General features: G+C 47.5%; 8 protein-coding genes across 8 annotated transcripts; 2 read left to right on the top strand and 6 right to left on the bottom strand. All coding sequences in view use genetic code 12, as the record gives it.

The window, feature by feature from the left end:
• Positions 1-40: 40 nt before the first annotated feature.
• LODBEIA_P17410 (uncharacterized protein) lies at positions 41-808 on the bottom strand (the record flags this gene model as incomplete). Its single annotated transcript, XM_066971663.1, has 1 exon — positions 41-808. One exon carries the CDS (start codon positions 806-808, stop codon positions 41-43), a length of 768 nt encoding a protein of 255 aa, XP_066828679.1.
• A 418-nt stretch (positions 809-1,226) lies between these two features.
• On the bottom strand, positions 1,227-3,061 carry LODBEIA_P17400 (uncharacterized protein; the record flags this gene model as incomplete). The annotated part of the gene is made up of 2 exons (XM_066971662.1): positions 1,227-2,444; positions 3,029-3,061. 2 exons carry the CDS (start codon positions 3,059-3,061, stop codon positions 1,227-1,229), a joined length of 1,251 nt encoding a protein of 416 aa, XP_066828678.1.
• Positions 3,062-4,353: 1,292 nt separating this feature from the next.
• On the top strand, positions 4,354-5,223 carry LODBEIA_P17390 (uncharacterized protein; the record flags this gene model as incomplete). Its single annotated transcript, XM_066971660.1, has 1 exon — positions 4,354-5,223. One exon carries the CDS (start codon positions 4,354-4,356, stop codon positions 5,221-5,223), a length of 870 nt encoding a protein of 289 aa, XP_066828677.1.
• A 223-nt stretch (positions 5,224-5,446) lies between these two features.
• LODBEIA_P17380 (uncharacterized protein) lies at positions 5,447-5,977 on the bottom strand (the record flags this gene model as incomplete). Its single annotated transcript, XM_066971659.1, has 1 exon — positions 5,447-5,977. The coding sequence occupies one exon, from the start codon at positions 5,975-5,977 to the stop codon at positions 5,447-5,449; it is 531 nt and encodes a 176-aa protein (XP_066828676.1).
• A 718-nt stretch (positions 5,978-6,695) lies between these two features.
• Positions 6,696-9,536, bottom strand: LODBEIA_P17370 (uncharacterized protein; the record flags this gene model as incomplete). Its single annotated transcript, XM_066971658.1, has 1 exon — positions 6,696-9,536. One exon carries the CDS (start codon positions 9,534-9,536, stop codon positions 6,696-6,698), a length of 2,841 nt encoding a protein of 946 aa, XP_066828675.1.
• A 756-nt stretch (positions 9,537-10,292) lies between these two features.
• Positions 10,293-11,276, bottom strand: LODBEIA_P17360 (uncharacterized protein; the record flags this gene model as incomplete). Its single annotated transcript, XM_066971657.1, has 1 exon — positions 10,293-11,276. One exon carries the CDS (start codon positions 11,274-11,276, stop codon positions 10,293-10,295), a length of 984 nt encoding a protein of 327 aa, XP_066828674.1.
• Positions 11,277-12,368: 1,092 nt separating this feature from the next.
• LODBEIA_P17350 (uncharacterized protein) lies at positions 12,369-13,139 on the top strand (the record flags this gene model as incomplete). Its single annotated transcript, XM_066971656.1, has 1 exon — positions 12,369-13,139. One exon carries the CDS (start codon positions 12,369-12,371, stop codon positions 13,137-13,139), a length of 771 nt encoding a protein of 256 aa, XP_066828673.1.
• A 265-nt stretch (positions 13,140-13,404) lies between these two features.
• On the bottom strand, positions 13,405-15,672 carry LODBEIA_P17340 (uncharacterized protein; the record flags this gene model as incomplete). Its single annotated transcript, XM_066971655.1, has 1 exon — positions 13,405-15,672. One exon carries the CDS (start codon positions 15,670-15,672, stop codon positions 13,405-13,407), a length of 2,268 nt encoding a protein of 755 aa, XP_066828672.1.
• Positions 15,673-15,821: the final 149 nt, after the last annotated feature.

Raw genomic sequence — 15,821 nt, 5'->3', positions numbered from 1 at the left:
GATCTATTTCACTTTTCTTTTTTTGTTTATTTTCTTTACTCTAACTCACAACGGTATCCTCATCAGTAGCCTGCTCGTTCAAAACCTTGATGATAGCATCCGTCTTCTCGTCGCTATAAATCTGGAACCCTTTGTCGACAGTAACGCTAGCCAACTGGGCATTTTGACAATCCAATTTCTCCTCCATGACCTGCTTCAAGATCTTGAGCGCCAACAACTCGGCCTCCTCCAAAGTCAAGCTCTTGTGATACTCATTATTCAATTCCGCCTGAGCGCCCTCGCTGCCGCTCCCAATCGCCTTGGCCTCGTATCGATAAAACGTCCCCGACGGTTCAGCATGGTACAACTGGGCCCCGCGCTGCTTATCGACTCCGGCAATTAACAACGCCACTCCAAAAGGTCTCGACATCAACCGTTTCTCACCATCGGCGCCCTCGCCGAAACGCAACGCGAGATCACACACGTTCTGCGTCAAGCTCTCCACGCCAATCTCCTCGTCATAATATAAATTGTGAGTCAAGCTCGATACACGCGCATGGTCAATCATCGATCTCGCGTCGGCAGTTAATCCCGACATGGCGCATCCTATATGGTGGTCAATCTCAACTATCTTTTCAATCGAGCTTGATTCAAGCAAGGATGACGTGACGCGCTTCTCTACTCCCAAGATGACGCCCTGTGACGTCTGGATCCCGATGGCGGTCGAGCCGAGCTTGATTGCTTCGAGGGAGTATTCGACTTGGAAGAGACGGCCCTCGGGGGAGAAGGTCGATACTCCTCGGTCGTATTCGCTTCGCGTTAAAAACATCCTGTTGTGTTTGTGGTTGTGGATAAACGGGGGTTAAATGGGTTGGATGGAGCGTGAGGTTTGTTTATTGAGTCAATTGGATGTACTGAGGGGTGCGGGTAGTGGTCTTGCAAGTCAACAAATTGTTGGTGGCAAGAGATTGACGGGTTGGAATTTTTTTTTTCTCTTTTCCTTACTGCTAAGTTCTCGCGAGCGTAGGGACACTGTTGCAACACCGCGATCAATAACGATAAATATGCCTTACAGGGAGGATAGAAAGGTTTAGAAGTCTAGTTCTTGCGGGAAAATCTAATGTTGAGTATTGTTTCTATAAACTCCTCTTTAGCTTACGAAATGTTCAAGTTACACAGGCCTCTTGGTTTGTGCGTTTCTATTTTTTTGGTGTTTTTTTTTGGGGGGGGGGGGGGGGGGTTTTCCTCTAAGCTTTGACAGGTGGGCACAATTCAACGATTTTTTCAGCGGCTGGGTCCAAATCTTCAAAAGCAAACAACTTCAAGCCGGAATTGTTGATCAATTCCTTAGCTTCAGCCATGTTTGTACCTTGTAATCTAACCACGACTGGGATATCCAATTGGAAGTTCTTTGTAGCGGCGATCAATCCCGTGGCAACATAGTCGCATCTAACAATACCACCGAAAATGTTGACAAAGATACCGTTGACTTTTGGGTCGGACAAGATCAAATCAAACGCCTTTTCGATGGTTTCTGGAGTAGCACCACCACCGCAATCCAAAAAGTTGGCAGGCTCACCCCCGTACAACTTGATGATGTCCATGGTGGCCATGGCCAAACCGGCACCGTTGACAATGTTGGCAATGTTTCCGTCTAACTTGATAAAGTTCAATCCATACTTGGCCGCTTCCGCTTCCTTTGGGTCCTCTTGAGTTGGGTCTCTCCATGAGTAAACTTCTTCTTGACGGAAGGAGGCATTGTCGTCAAAGCCCAACTTGGCATCCATGGCCAACACCTTGTGGTCGGGGGTTTCGGACAAAGGGTTGATCTCAACCTGGGTACAGTCACGCTCGATAAAGCATTTGAACAAAGCCTGGATGGTCTTGGCAGCTTCGGGCACGGCATCCTTGGAGAATCCCAACACGGAGGCAACCTCGGTGGCCTTGTCGAGGCTCAAGTCGGCATCCAAGGGCACTGGGAAAGTCTTGATTGCATCGGGGTCTTTCTCGGCGACACCTTCAATGTCCATACCACCTTGCGACGAAGCAACAATCATGGGGGTCTGAGTAGCTCTGTCCATCAAAATGGCAACATAAGCTTCCTTGTCTGCGTCTCTTCTCTCAACAATGTAGACAGCAGTAACTTCCTTACCGGCCGCACCGGTTTGCTTGGTGATCAACTTGTGGTTCAACATCTGGCCGGCCAAGTCCTTGGCTTCCTCCGCCGACGAGATCAACTTGACTCCACCTTGCAAGCCCGAGTCAAAGTGGCCTTTACCACGGCCACCAGTTAAAGCCTGCGCCTTAATGACTAGCTCGTTAGTTCCCAACTTCTTGGCAGCATCAAAGGCACCCTCAGCTGTGGTGGCTGGGAAACCCCTTGGAATGGGAACACCATATTCGCTCAACAAGGCTGCTGAACGGTATTCATGCAATGATAAGAATCTCTTTTGTTGAGAAACAGACTAGACAAAAACAAAAAAAAAAGAAGGAAAAAGTTCTGTTAGTACTCACGTATGTATATAGATAGATATGGGATATACCTAAACCTGGATGGAGCCATTGGATATTGAACAACTGGTGTTGCCAAAAAAAACAAACTTGACCTCTGTCTCTCACAGTACAGATTGGCCGGCATTATGGACAAGTGGCAGTGATAATGGAAGTACCGAAAAGGGGAGGGAAAAAAAGAAGGAGGCTTCGGTCGGCATTAACTGCGGGAGAAAAAAAAAACGTGTGCCTGGTGTATGTCGGACATTTGTCAATTACCACCAAAACAGACGCATCCCCTCGATCCATCTCTCCCCAAGGCCTTCCCAATGGTCCCCAATGGCCACATGGACAAGTTCGTCCAACTCAATTGACCTCCTTAGTTGAATGACTTGCGCTATTTACTCTGATCTGGGAGATCTGGCAACAAGTTCTTTTTTTTTTTTTCTTCGGAAAAAAAAAACAACCACCAAAATTCAATAACTCACTTGTTTCCCCTCCCCCCTCCGGGGGGAGGGGTTTGGGTGCTGCTGGAGCTGGAAAAAAAACTGGGACATACTCTTGAGATACGTGTGAATGATCTAGACAACATTCTACTTGAATATGGATATAATGCTGATGCTGGGATGACAGTGGCAGGAAAAAACGGTGGTATATAGCGAAGAAAGAGACGATATGCCAAAGATAAAAAAAAAAAAGTTGCAGATTCGAACGAAACTTTTTTTAATTTTTTTTTTTTGGGTGGTTGTTGTATCGGAGGAGGAAGTGTTGCTCGAGAGTCGATATGCCACCCAGAGAAAGAGAGATTATAGAGAGTATACAGTAGGATACAATCTCGTGTAGCGTCGTGTAGTCTAATCTGCGATTTCTGGAACGAAACAACAAGTTGAACGCTCATGTCGTAGTGGTAACCTCTTAGAGGGGCCAGGTTGGTTAATCTCCGAGGTTTAGTTCTGTTAAACAGCGCCTATCATTGCAGATGCGTTGAGCAGACCCACCCCGTCTCCCTTCTTCACACCACCACTACGAGTAGTACCAGTCTTTCAACCTGTTCCGCTTTTTGAAAAGGAGAGATGAGTCTGTTCCCATGAGCTGTGGCAACTGTCCATCGCCATCTCTCCGATGGCTTCTTTCTCTTCCCCCCGTGACATCTACGCGAGACAGCCGGACGGAACAGAAGAAAGCAAAAAAAAGAAAACCTCCGGGATTCGCCCCCACCGCAAAAGATAATAAATATTTTTTTTCTGGTGGTGCTGGTGCTGGTGCTGCTGCCAAAAGTGACCGGGCGAGGGGTCGCCGTGCAGCTACGACGAGAAAGAGGGGTAACTTCTCGCGAATCTCCCACCACGCCCACGCGCCCAACGCCGCAACGTGGCACCAGCATCGACCCAGGCTACGACTCACGCCGCGGCCCGGTTCCCCTAGGAACTGCAAAAAACCACGTTTTCGCGTCGTCGCCAACTGGTCTCAACAGCAAAAGGCGACTTCTGTTTTCCCTAGGCTAGATGGATACTTTGCTAAACGGGGGCTGCTTCTTGTCTTGGAAAAAAATTATGTAAAATACACTCGACAGTGCAAGAATTCCTAGAGTCGGATTGCAGCAGCTTACTTGTAGTGGACATGGTGAGGCGACTTTCGTATCCACACCGTCACACGAGAGAACTACTGTCTGGAGAGAGAGGGTTTGGCTGGAAGATGAGATCATGGGGGCAAAACGAGGGCCCCACTGGAATTCCCCCCCCCTCTCTATACTTTCGCAGCATCTGGTAGATCATTATTTTTCCCATATATTGAAAAAGGTCACGTGCCGACACATGGTAGCGCCAGCATATATTCCATATTCAAGATGATGGGGCGGCATCGCATATTGACCACATACTCGACATGACGAGTTCCAAAATGCCAAAACGAGATAGGATCAGGAGGTACACAGAGGAAGAAGACGAAGAAGAAGAGGAAGAGCAAGATGAGTATCTCAAAAAAAGCAAACGAGCCGCAGGAAATAAAAGAGAGGACGATGATGATGACGAAATGTCGCGGATTTCATTCGGAGCATTGAATAGAGCCCAACTCAAGATCAATCGAGAAGCCCCACAAGAACAAGAGGCAGACGATGACGACGAAGAGGAGGACGAGTTTTTCTCAGACGACTCGCAGTCCGACTCAGCACCCGAGGAATCAACAACAACAACAACAAGCAAGAAAAGAGGCAAACACGCCCCCGCCATCGCCTCAAGCAAAAAACCCGTCTCGCGAATCCGCGAAATCCCCGGCCTACCCTCCGCTCGCAAAACGCAATCATTGCACTCAGACATCAGATTCGATGCCGCATACGGCAAAGCAGACATGAACCAAGCGCGCAAAAACTATGCTTTCTTGGACGAGTACCGAAAGCAAGAAATCGCCAAGATGGAAACCATCTTGAAGGACCCCAAGCTGAAACTTAACCCATACGAAAAGGAAGAGTTGAAATTGCAGCTCCAGTCGCTCAAATCTCGAATGGACACGTTGCAGACTCGCGATTTGCAGAATCTGATCTTGCGCGAGTACAAGAAGAAACTGTATCTGGATGTCAAACTGGGCAAATCGACCCAGCCTCATTTCTTGAAGCGCAGCGACAAGAGGAAGATCTTGCAGAAGGCCAAGTTTGATAGTATGAAGCCGCAGCAGAGAGAAAAAGCTATGGAAAGGAAGAGAAAGAGACGGTTGGGTAAAGAGTTTAAGCAATTGGAATTCAGATCCAATAATAACTAGACTAGCTTTTTTTTTGTTTTTTGTTTTTCTTTTTTATTTCCTGTAAAAAATCTATAAACATCTGCATCGAATACACAGATAGATTCAAGCGTTGCAACGAACTTGAGTCAAGAGGACTGGGGGTGGCTTCATGAAAGGTCTGCATCTTATAAACAAGAAACAAGAAAAAAAGAAAAAGAAATTAGGGTAACATCTCAACCACCACCGCCACTTCAATCTTTCCTCATGCTGCCTTATTCTTGTTCTCATGCGATAACCAATCCTCCCAACTGCCCAAATAATTACCTCTCTTCTTATACCCAAAAGTATGAGCCAATTCCTCAGCAGCGCTAGACCTCACGCCACCAAGACAGTAAAACACCAATTCTTTCTCAGCATCAGGCTTATCGAACCCAAAGCTTTCTTGGAACTCTTCGGCGTTCAAATCCAACGCGCCGGGGCTGCTCTTGAAGGGCAAGTTGATTGCGCCTGGGATGTGGCCATCGTTGAACTCAACGGGCTCTCTCACGTCGACCAACACTGCGTCGGGGTATTTTTCCGGGTGCGAGGCAATCTCTTTTATGCCCTTGTAGTCGTATATCTTGGCCGCGGGCGTCTCCGTCAATACACTGTACCATCTTTGGTATCTAGTGGAAACGGCAACTGGTTTGAATAATCTAGTGGTGGTGGTGGTGGTCGGTTTGGTGAGGTGGCGTAAGGTTTGTTTGGCGATTACGGGAGATGCGTTGGTGATTGACCTTTGCGCGAGGTGCATTGATCTCTTCGTGAGGTGTCTAAGTGAATTCATCGTGTGTGCCGTGTGCTGTGTGCTGCAGATTAAATAGTCAAGATACAAGCTATGGAAATGCTATTGAATTAAAAAGAAGAAAAGGTATACAATGAAATTATTGATCTTTCTCGAGGCTAAGATTAAGGCTAGTTTAACTGTCGCTGCGTCCTTTGATGGTGATGATTGTGCAAAGGGTGGTTTATTTCGTTATCAGTTTTGTTGACCGATGATGGTGATAATTTTTTTTTTATTTTTATTCTTCTCTCGCTATTCGGTTTAGTCAGTCTGTCCATGTTAAAATAACCCACACATAAAACTTTTCAACCGTTTTTCCATCCCGGAGAAACTAGAGGAACTAGAGATACAACTTGCCTGGAAAGTGTTATGAGAGACCCTTCCTAATGGTGGCAACGACTACGAGTCAAGTCAAGCAGAACCATACGCTCTTCTTTTCCCTCTCTAAATGCTGTTGAATTATATGTGTTGAACAATACATAAGTTAAAATGTAATTTCCGTGTGTTGCAGGTATACTAGCTCTATACCAAATAAAATTGTGACTTTAAATAAAATTTTCTTTCATAACATTCGTTAAAACTGGGTTGAATAAGTTTTAATCTTCCTCTTCCTCTTCTTATTAGTATTATTATTATTATTGTTGTTGTGGTGGTGGTGGTTTATTGTTCTTGATCTCAGGGTTTTTACTCAAAACAAGCCATCGATTTCGCCATCTTCATTCACTTCGACATTCATAAATCCACAATGGGTAGGCAATCCAGGTATGGTTTGGATCTCGGCAGCCAAGGCATACAAATAGCCAGCTCCAATAGAAGCTCTCACGTCCCTAATGGGGAATTTGAACCCCGTGGGTACACCTTTCAAAGTTGCATCGTGGGATAACGAATATTGCGTCTTTGCGATACAAATTGGCAACTTGCCAAATCCCTGCTTGGTGTACAAGTCAATCTTCTTTTGCGCTTCAGGAAGGAACTCAACCTCTGCTGCACCATACATCTCCTTAGCAATGGTTGAGATCTTATCTTCGACCGAAGGCTCGAGTCCGTAAAGGAAATTGAAATTTTTATCGCTGCTGTTGGCTGCTTCAATGACCCCATTGGCCAAATCAACGGCACCTTTACCACCTTCTTCCCAGTGGTTCGACACAATGGCGTCAACGGCACCGGCCTTCAATGCCTCTTCCTTGATGACCTCGTGCTCCTTGTCACTGTCGGAAGACATTTTGTTTATAGCAACAACCACAGGCAAGCCATAGGATTTGGCATTGGCAATATGCTTGGCCAAATTGGAGCACCCGGCTCTCAACAACTCGACGTTTTCTTGAGTGTATTCGGGAGCCAATGGAGCACCAGCCTTGACTTCGGGTCCACCTCCATGCACTTTCAATGCACGAACGGTGGCAACAATAACAATAACATCGGGCACCAATCCACTTGATCTGCATTTGATATTGATGAATCTTTCTCCGCCCATGGTGAAGTCAAACCCTGCCTCGGTGACAACATAACCTTCTTGCTCTTTTTTCTCCTCGGGAGTCAAGTCGGCCGAAGTACCAGCCAATTTCAACGCCATCTTATCGGCCAAGATCGACGAGGCACCAATGGAAATGTTGGCAAATGGACCAGCATGGACAAACACGGGTGTGCCTTCCAACGTTTGCATAATGTTTGGCTTGATGGCATCCTTCAACAATGCAGTCAAGGCACCCGCGGCCCCGATATCTTCACATGTAACGGGAACACCGCTTTTGGAGGAGCCAATCACCATCTTGCCCAATCTCTCTCTCATGTCTTCCAACGAGTTGGCAAGGGCCAAAATCGCCATACATTCCGAAGCAACGGTAATGTCAAACCCAGTGGCTCTGGTGAACCCCTTTTCACTTGGTGCTTGACCCACGGTTATGCCTCTCAAGAATCTATCGTTACAGTCAACGACTCTTCTCCAAGTGATCGATTCAGGGTCAATGTCCAATCTAGCAAAAGCGGTAATCTCCTCCGGGGTCAACTCATTAGGGTCGGTCTTGTCAATACCCAATTTTTCCAACCTTTTCAACATGGATTTGGTGAATGATCTCGTGCCTTTCTTTTCCGGTACCAATCTCTTGTACAAAGGACCATCCTTTTGCGTCGACTCATGAAACATTCTCGTGTCGATCGCTGCAGCCAACAAGTTATTGGCCATGGTGATAGCGTGGATGTCACCAGTCACGTGCATGTTGAACTCGTCCATGGGGATAACCTGCGAATAACCCCCGCCCGCGGCACCGCCTTTAATACCAAAAGTGGGTCCCATTGAAGGCTGTCTCACATTGGCAAAGACATTTTTGTTTAAATGGGCCCCCAACGCCTGGGCCAAACCAACAGTTGTCGTGGATTTACCTTCGCCCAATGGCGTGGGCGTGATACCGGTCACCAAGACGTATTTACCGTTGTTTTTATTCTGCAAACGTTGTAAAATGTCCAACGAGACTTTTGCTTTGTAAAAACCAAATGGCTCCAATTCAGAGTCCAAGATGCCGGCTTCCTCGGCAACTTGGGTGATACGCTTTGGCTGTTGCGCACGCGAGATCTCAAAGTCTGAAGGCACCGGTTTTTGCAAGTTTAATTTTAAAGGGTTGGTGAATTTAGGAGTTTCGTTGTTAAGTTTGTAGTGTCTCTTTGCTGCAATGATGACATTCTCCAACAAGCACGCTACAGTCATGGGCCCCACGCCACCGGGCACCGGTGTAATCAATTCGGCTTTTTCCTTGGCCGCTTCAAATTCAACGTCGCCCACCATTCTCTGGCCTGATTTTTTGGTGTCATCGGGGATGAAATTGGTGCCCACATCGACCACCACTGCGCCAGGTTTGATCCATTCGCCCTTGACAAACTCAGCTTGGCCAATTGCGGCAACGACAATGTCGGCGTTGCTCAAAAAGTTTTTCAATTGGTCCAAGGGGGTCTTTGAGTGGACAATGGTGACATTGGCATTGGCTTTGGTCAACAAGTTGGCGATTGGTTTGCCCACAATATCGGATCTGCCCAAGACAACGGCGTTCTTGCCGTCGATATCGACCCCTGAAACTTGCAACATGTGCATGATTCCCTTTGGTGTGCAGGGTAAGAATAAAGGCTCGCCCCCTTTTTTAGCCAACTCGCCCACGTTGAAAGGTCCAAACCCGTCCACGTCCTTGTTGGCCAAAACGGCATTGGTGACTTTTGTCTCGTCAATGTGCTGAGGCAAGGGTAATTGCACCAAGATACCATCGACGTCTAACGAGCCGTTCAATTTTGCAACTTGGTTCAAAAGCTCAAACTCGGTGACGTCTTCTGGCAAACTGATGATGTCGCACTCGATATTGGCTTCTTGAGCTGCTTTCAACTTCATCTTGACATAAGTTGACGAGTCTGGTCTGGCGCCAACTTGGATTATCGACAAGTGGGGCCTGAAATCGCCATGCTTGATTTGGAATTGGGCGATTTCGTCATGGATCTTGCTACGAAGATCCGATGCTATGGCCTTCCCATCCAAAATCTGAGCTGTCATTTTGTGATGAGATGTTAAAGAAAGAAATAAAACAAAAAGAAAGCAAGAAGAAGAAGAAGAAGAAGAAGAAGAAGAAGTGGTTATCTGAAAAATTTCAACGATATACGATTTACGTTCCAAAATGGCAGTAATGGCGGGTGCCGCGTTTAATCTACAATCCCCTTCCACGTGAGAATGTGAAAAAAAAAATCAAATAATAAAAAAAACGAAAAATTGACTCCACCACGAGTGCTTCCCCATACATGTCGAAATATATATATAGACAGTACTTCACGGGGCTTCTTTCATGATTGGTAATTTCACTGCAGGAGAGCAATTGCATAAAGTTCTCCAGTGTATAACCCTTGATTAATTGACGGAGATATTTTGTTTTTTTGGTGGAACTTGTTCATGTTTCTGCATTTCTCCAGCTCTGAGCTTTCACTCCACGAAACGGAGTCAAAAAAAAAACCGAGCGCATCTCTTTCATTTCTTATTTTTTCGTGCCGATAAGTGATTATATTATTCTACATAGCTGAGAGGACTAGAGGAACTTCCTTGTCCCACCGCGTAGGAAGAGTATACTCATCTCATGGCTGACGGTGGACGGAACAACATGGAGTCAGAATAAGACCAAGGTTTTTTTTCTAAAAAAAAAGCGAATAAGTTAAACCATGTATTTGATGCTCGATAGTTGATATTTGAGTATTTCTTACAGTAGTTGTCTCTTTCCAGTAGGAGTTAAAAGCTTGGAATCGGCTCAATGATGGCTACTCCCTAAGGAATCTCATCGATCAAACAGTTTTCGAGTTTGAATTTGCAATTGATGTTATGGATGAGGTTACCGGGGCCCAAATTAAACACAGTATCCACCCCTAGCTTTGGGAGCAGCTCCATCGATTTCAACCATTGCACAGGCAGGTAGTTGGCCACCAATGTCTTTTCCACCGATTCTTCAGCAGTGGCGGAGACCGATCCGTCAAGATTGGACACTATGGGGATTTTCTGCTCACGCGTCTTTCCCTTGAGAAAAGACCTCAATTCTGGAACAATCTCCTTGAGGATTTCACTGTGGAAGGGGATGTTCACGGGCAAGGAAACCTTTTTCAAGATGGCTCTGCTATTGCCTGCAGCCTTGAAGGACTCGACAAACTTGTCCAACTCTGCAATCTCTCCCGAGATGACAATCTGCGATCTGGAGTTGATGTTCCCCAATACGCCCTGTTGCCGCGCGGCATCGAGCACTTGTTCAAACAGGTCGCCCGGTCTCGCCATCAATGCAACCAACCCATACTCCTTCTTCTCCTCACTCTCTGCGCTCCTTCTCTCGACCAACTTCTCCATTAGCTCGCCTCGTAGTCGAACCAACCTCACGGCAGTCGTGAAATCAATCACCCCACTGAGCAACAAGGCCGTGTACTCACCCAACGAATGGCCAAGCAAAAACCGAGCATTACCGAGCAAATTGACACCGGGGTAGACCGTGTCGAAAACCTTCAACGTGATGTAAGTGGAGGCCAAGATTGCCGGCTGAGCGTTGCTGGTGTGCTGCAAGAACTGCTCGTTATTGTTAGGCGCGCCGTTGAGGAAAAGATGCTGCGAAAACTTTTGTCCCAATGCCGAGTCCAACTCGTCAAGGTCACGCTGGAATAAAGGAAGGTGCCGCTTGTTGGGGTCTAAAAGACCGGCCCTGACTATACCTTGGCCGGGGCACGTCAAAGCGTAGAGCGACTTCAGGCCAATCCGGTTCAATACACTCATTTCTTCTACCGAGTGCCACACTCAGCTCACACAAGGGCACCGCGTCGAAAGAGGGGGGGGAGAGAGGAAGAAACAACCGCGAGAGAGAAGGTAAAAAAAAAAGCACACACACAGTGGGAGACACGCCGCTACCAAGTTCAGACGAAACACGTGACCGCCACACGGGAGGAGATGGCCGATTTTATCACTCCCCGTGAGCTTGTACAGCGTTGACCGACTCGGTCGGGTACCAGACTGGCAAACAAAGAAACAAGAAACGGATGAAGAAAGATAAGAGTTAGCTGCAAATGACGAAACCACCAAGTATCCTAACGGCAGCCACCACCACCACTCGGCTAGTGCCCATCTAAAACCACAACAAACGCGCCCTCGCTCGCTAGAAATTAACGAGCAGCAGCAGCAGTAGAAGTTACCTTTGTAGTCAGCCGACAAGCCGCACTCCCCCAATTTTATTCTCTCTCTCTCTACCCCTTGGTGTTCTTGTTATTGTTGTTGTTGTTATGGTGGTGGTGATTTTTTTTTGGCGTTGCTGCGAGATTCGCCGGTAGAAGCCCGACGCGAGAAAACACCAAAAATTTCCTTCCACGGCGCTCCACGGCGCTCCACGTCCAACACCCCCCGGCCCCCTCCCCCCGTTCCCACGACTTCCCGACCGCCCCCCTTCTCTCTCCCCCTCCCTTCCTCCCAACATTCTAACGAGAATTCTTTAAAAGGTCGCGAGTTCGCACCGTCCACTTTTTTTTTACTGCCCCGAGTTCCTTCCAAGCTCGACCCAAAAGTTCCCCGCCACGGAGAGTAGCACCGCAAACCGCCAGACCCCTATCGCCATACCCTCCCACCAAAAAACCCCCCGCCCCCCCTCCGAACATCAACACATCAAAAACATCAAGAAACACGTCTCTGCGTTTTTGGTTGATTAGATTTTTTTTTCCGATACATTACAAGTGGAAATACAAACTGTCAACACCAAGACTCGAGGCTATATCTGCAACCCTCAGAAACAAGAACCCCTTTTGAAACCTAAAACAGGACCCAATCCCCCCCCCGGACGTTTATCAGTTATAAGGACCCCATCCATTTACCAACGTCAGAATGAGTGATTTCAAGAACGCAAAGGATGCGCTCATCTCGAGTTTGTTTGAGCTAAGTAAGGCCTCTTCAGAAGCAGCCAACTCGGCCGTCAACTTTTACCGAGTCGTCACCGGCGGAGAAGAGGACGTCACCAGCGAACAGTTGCACGATATCCAGGAGGCAATGAAAGCTGCCGTCAAGGCCACCTCGGGAGTCAAGCACGAGTTGGAGTCAGCCAACGGCAGCGGCAGCGGCAGTGCTGGTGCTGGTGCTGGTGCTGGTGCTGGTGGCGAAAAGACCAAGAAGAGAAAAGTCACCAAGGACCCCAATGCGCCCAAAAAGCCATTAACGATGTTTTTCGCATTTAGTTTCAACTTGCGCAAACAGATTGGCGACGAGCGCAAAAATAAGAACTTGCCCAATTTGAGCGCCATTGACATGAACCAGATGATCAAGGACCGTTGGGACAATATCACTCCTCAGGAAAAGGAAAAGTGGAAACACAAGTACGACGAGGAGATGAAGGAATACCTTGTTGAAAAGGGCAAGTACGAGCAGAGCAAAATCGACGGTACCGACTACAAGGCCCCACCTGCTCCATATGCCGACGGCCACAAGAGCCCCGATGACATGAAACCCAAAGTGACTGAAGTTGATGACGAGGAAGAAGAGGAGGATACTACTGCTGTTATTGAAGAACCTAGTCGTGAGGAGAAGGAGAAAGAGAAGAAGAGAAAGAAGGAAAAGAAGGAAAAGAAGGAGAAGAAGAAGAAACTCATTTCCAGCTCATGAGCTGACACGAAAGAAAGGAAGTATTTCTTTTCTACTTTTCTTTGTCTTTGTCTTTTGTCTTTTGTCTTTTGTCTTTTGTCTTTTGTCTTTACTTTCCAATTTGTATTATATGCTTCAGTTCATGCAGTGGCCAAGTGTCTCAAGCCAGTTCAAGTTCCATTCTTCAATTTTTTTTTTTTTTTGTAGCAGTATGTAACCAATGTAAATCTATAAGTCTACCAAAAAGAAACCAATTAACTAACCCAAACTCCTATTACTGCTGCTACTACTTTCCTTTCTTTTTCTGCTTGTCGATATGAGCACGAAGAACTTTCTGTCTATCACGTAACGACAACTTCTGCTTTCCCTGCACTGCCTTCTTGTGAATCATCATGACAAAGTTCTTCTTCCTAGCTTTTTCCCTGTTGGTAGTGGAATGGGCCGCGTCACGTTTACCCTTGCGCGAGCCAAATTTGCCGCGATCCTCCTTGGCTTCCTTCGCGTGGGCGATTCTCTCTTCTCGCAACTGCTTGTATTTCACTTTGCCGACTAAGGAAGTGGAGTCGACGGCGTCTTCGTTGGCTATGCCCATGAGGTTCTTGACGCCGGCTTCGGTTCGTAATTCTTCGAGTTTTGCAAAGTCTGCTGGGGTGAGGATGCGCGACGAGAGCAATTCGGCCATTGCTTGTTCGGCTGATGGGGGCTGTTCTGCTTGCGAATCGAGTTTGGCCTTCTTTCTCGGCCGTTCGTCCACGTCGCCGTCAACTTCAGCTTCAGCATCACCCTCAACTTCCTCATCTGAAGACAAGTCTAAATCAGACACATCGTCTTCCTTCTCCAATTCCTCCTTTCCATCGTCGTCATCCTCACTATCGGAAATATCAATTTCCTTATCCGAATCAACGGTAACCCACTCCCCCTCAACGTCGCTACCTCCATCTTCACCTTCACCTTCATCGACTTCCCAATTAGCATCATCCTCCTCGTCTTCATTGCCGTCTTTGCCTTGCTCTTGCTTCCATTTGGCCAACAACTCCAAACCTGGGATACCAGTGACGCTCTGCTCAACCCCATATTGAGGACCGCGAGGTTTCGGCTTATCGCCCTTTTGCAACTCCATACTAGCGGTCTTTCCTCGGTCTTTCCTGAGCAACATTTCCGGCGCGACTTCACGATAGAGCGAAATCAAGGACCGCGCTGCCATCATCACCGCTTTCGATTTGGACCCTTTATACTCGGTCAAGTCCTGGAGCAAGGACGCGTCAATCGCCAATGGTGCCCGCGACAAGATCTCGCGGATGGTGTTGATCCCCGCGGAGGCCACTTCTGCCGCGACTCCGTCGCTGACAAACTCATCGGCAATCTTGCGCACGACAATCTCGATGCTCTCGGGTGGTACTAAATCATGCGAGGCCTGAGCTGACGCTGCCATGATCTGGGTCACGTTTCGTTGCTTCGGCGTGAGGTACTTTAAAAAGAAGGAGTAGATGCCCAATACGATCAACTTGTGCGTTCCAATTAGCCTCGAGATCAAATTCATAAACAAGATCTTCTGGTCCAAGTCGAACTTGTTGGAGTTTTTCGAGCTCAAATGAGTATCGAATAATTGCTCTGCGAAACCTTGCGGGTCTCTCAATAAATGTATCGCTGAGAAATTCAAATACGTAGCCGAGTGCTTTGCCCCCAGCTTCTTCTTCTTCATCTGCTTCACCGCCTGTTCCAACTTCTTGCCCCGTTTCGACGATTTCTTATTGACTTCAAGCTTATGTTTCAACGCACCCATATCGAACCCATCCTCATCGCTCGAATCATCCTCAAAATTCTCTTCTCTCTCCTTATCCGCCCCCAAAAAGAACCGCACTCCAGCAATGGCAACTTTCGAATCCGGATGCAATGCAGCCTGAGTCATAATCTCCACCGTGCGCGAATCATCCCATATCCCTCTCCGCCACAACTCCCGCGTCAATTTCGTCGCCCATAAACCCTGCGTATCCTTCTGCTCCAAAAGATTGAAAAGCAGAGCCTGCGTCGACTTGTTGAGTCGCTGATTCTTGGTGCCCGTGTTGACTGACTTCAAAAGCGCCACGAGCGTCGAGTAGATCTGGCGGCGCATCTGCTTCACGTGCTGCCCCGCGTGCGTCACCCCCGTGGCGTACGCAGTCAAAAGCGGGAATATCGTCTGGATCAAGCTCTCCGCCGAGATAATGTCCTTATTTCTCAACATGGTTAAGCACTGGATGATTTTTTCGCGGAGCTCAGACGTCAAATTGCGGTGGTTTTGAAGGAGTAAAGTTTTGAGTTCCTGGGGGAAGTTGCTGGTTTCCTTGGGGTAGCAGCTGCATACCGCCGAGACGAATCCGATCAACTCGATGAACTCGGTGGTGGAGTTGGAGTCGGTACCGGTGGGGTTCTCCAAGTACAAGTCTCGAAGCGATTCGTAGTGCGAGTATTGTTGGAGGAACTCCTCGTGGTACGACTCTGGGTCTTTCCGCACCACGTTTTGGAGCAATATGATGTTCGTGGGCAACACTGCCGCTCTTCGTTGCTTCCCCATGGCTGTCTCAAGTGGTTGATGTGTTCTAGTGTGGTTGGTGGTATCTTCTTCTTTTTTTTTAGAAAAAGTTTCAGTTTCTATATTTGGGTGGGGACGGGAAGAGCCAATGCTGTAGAAACAGAGATGAGCATCGAAAGTGGTAGCGTGCA

The sequence above is a fragment of the Lodderomyces beijingensis genome, assembly GCF_963989305.1.
Source record: "Lodderomyces beijingensis strain CBS 14171 genome assembly, chromosome: 2".
Taxonomy (NCBI): domain Eukaryota; kingdom Fungi; phylum Ascomycota; class Pichiomycetes; order Serinales; family Debaryomycetaceae; genus Lodderomyces; species Lodderomyces beijingensis.
Note: the sequence above shows the minus strand (reverse complement) of the source record. Positions and strands in the feature narration are given on the sequence as shown.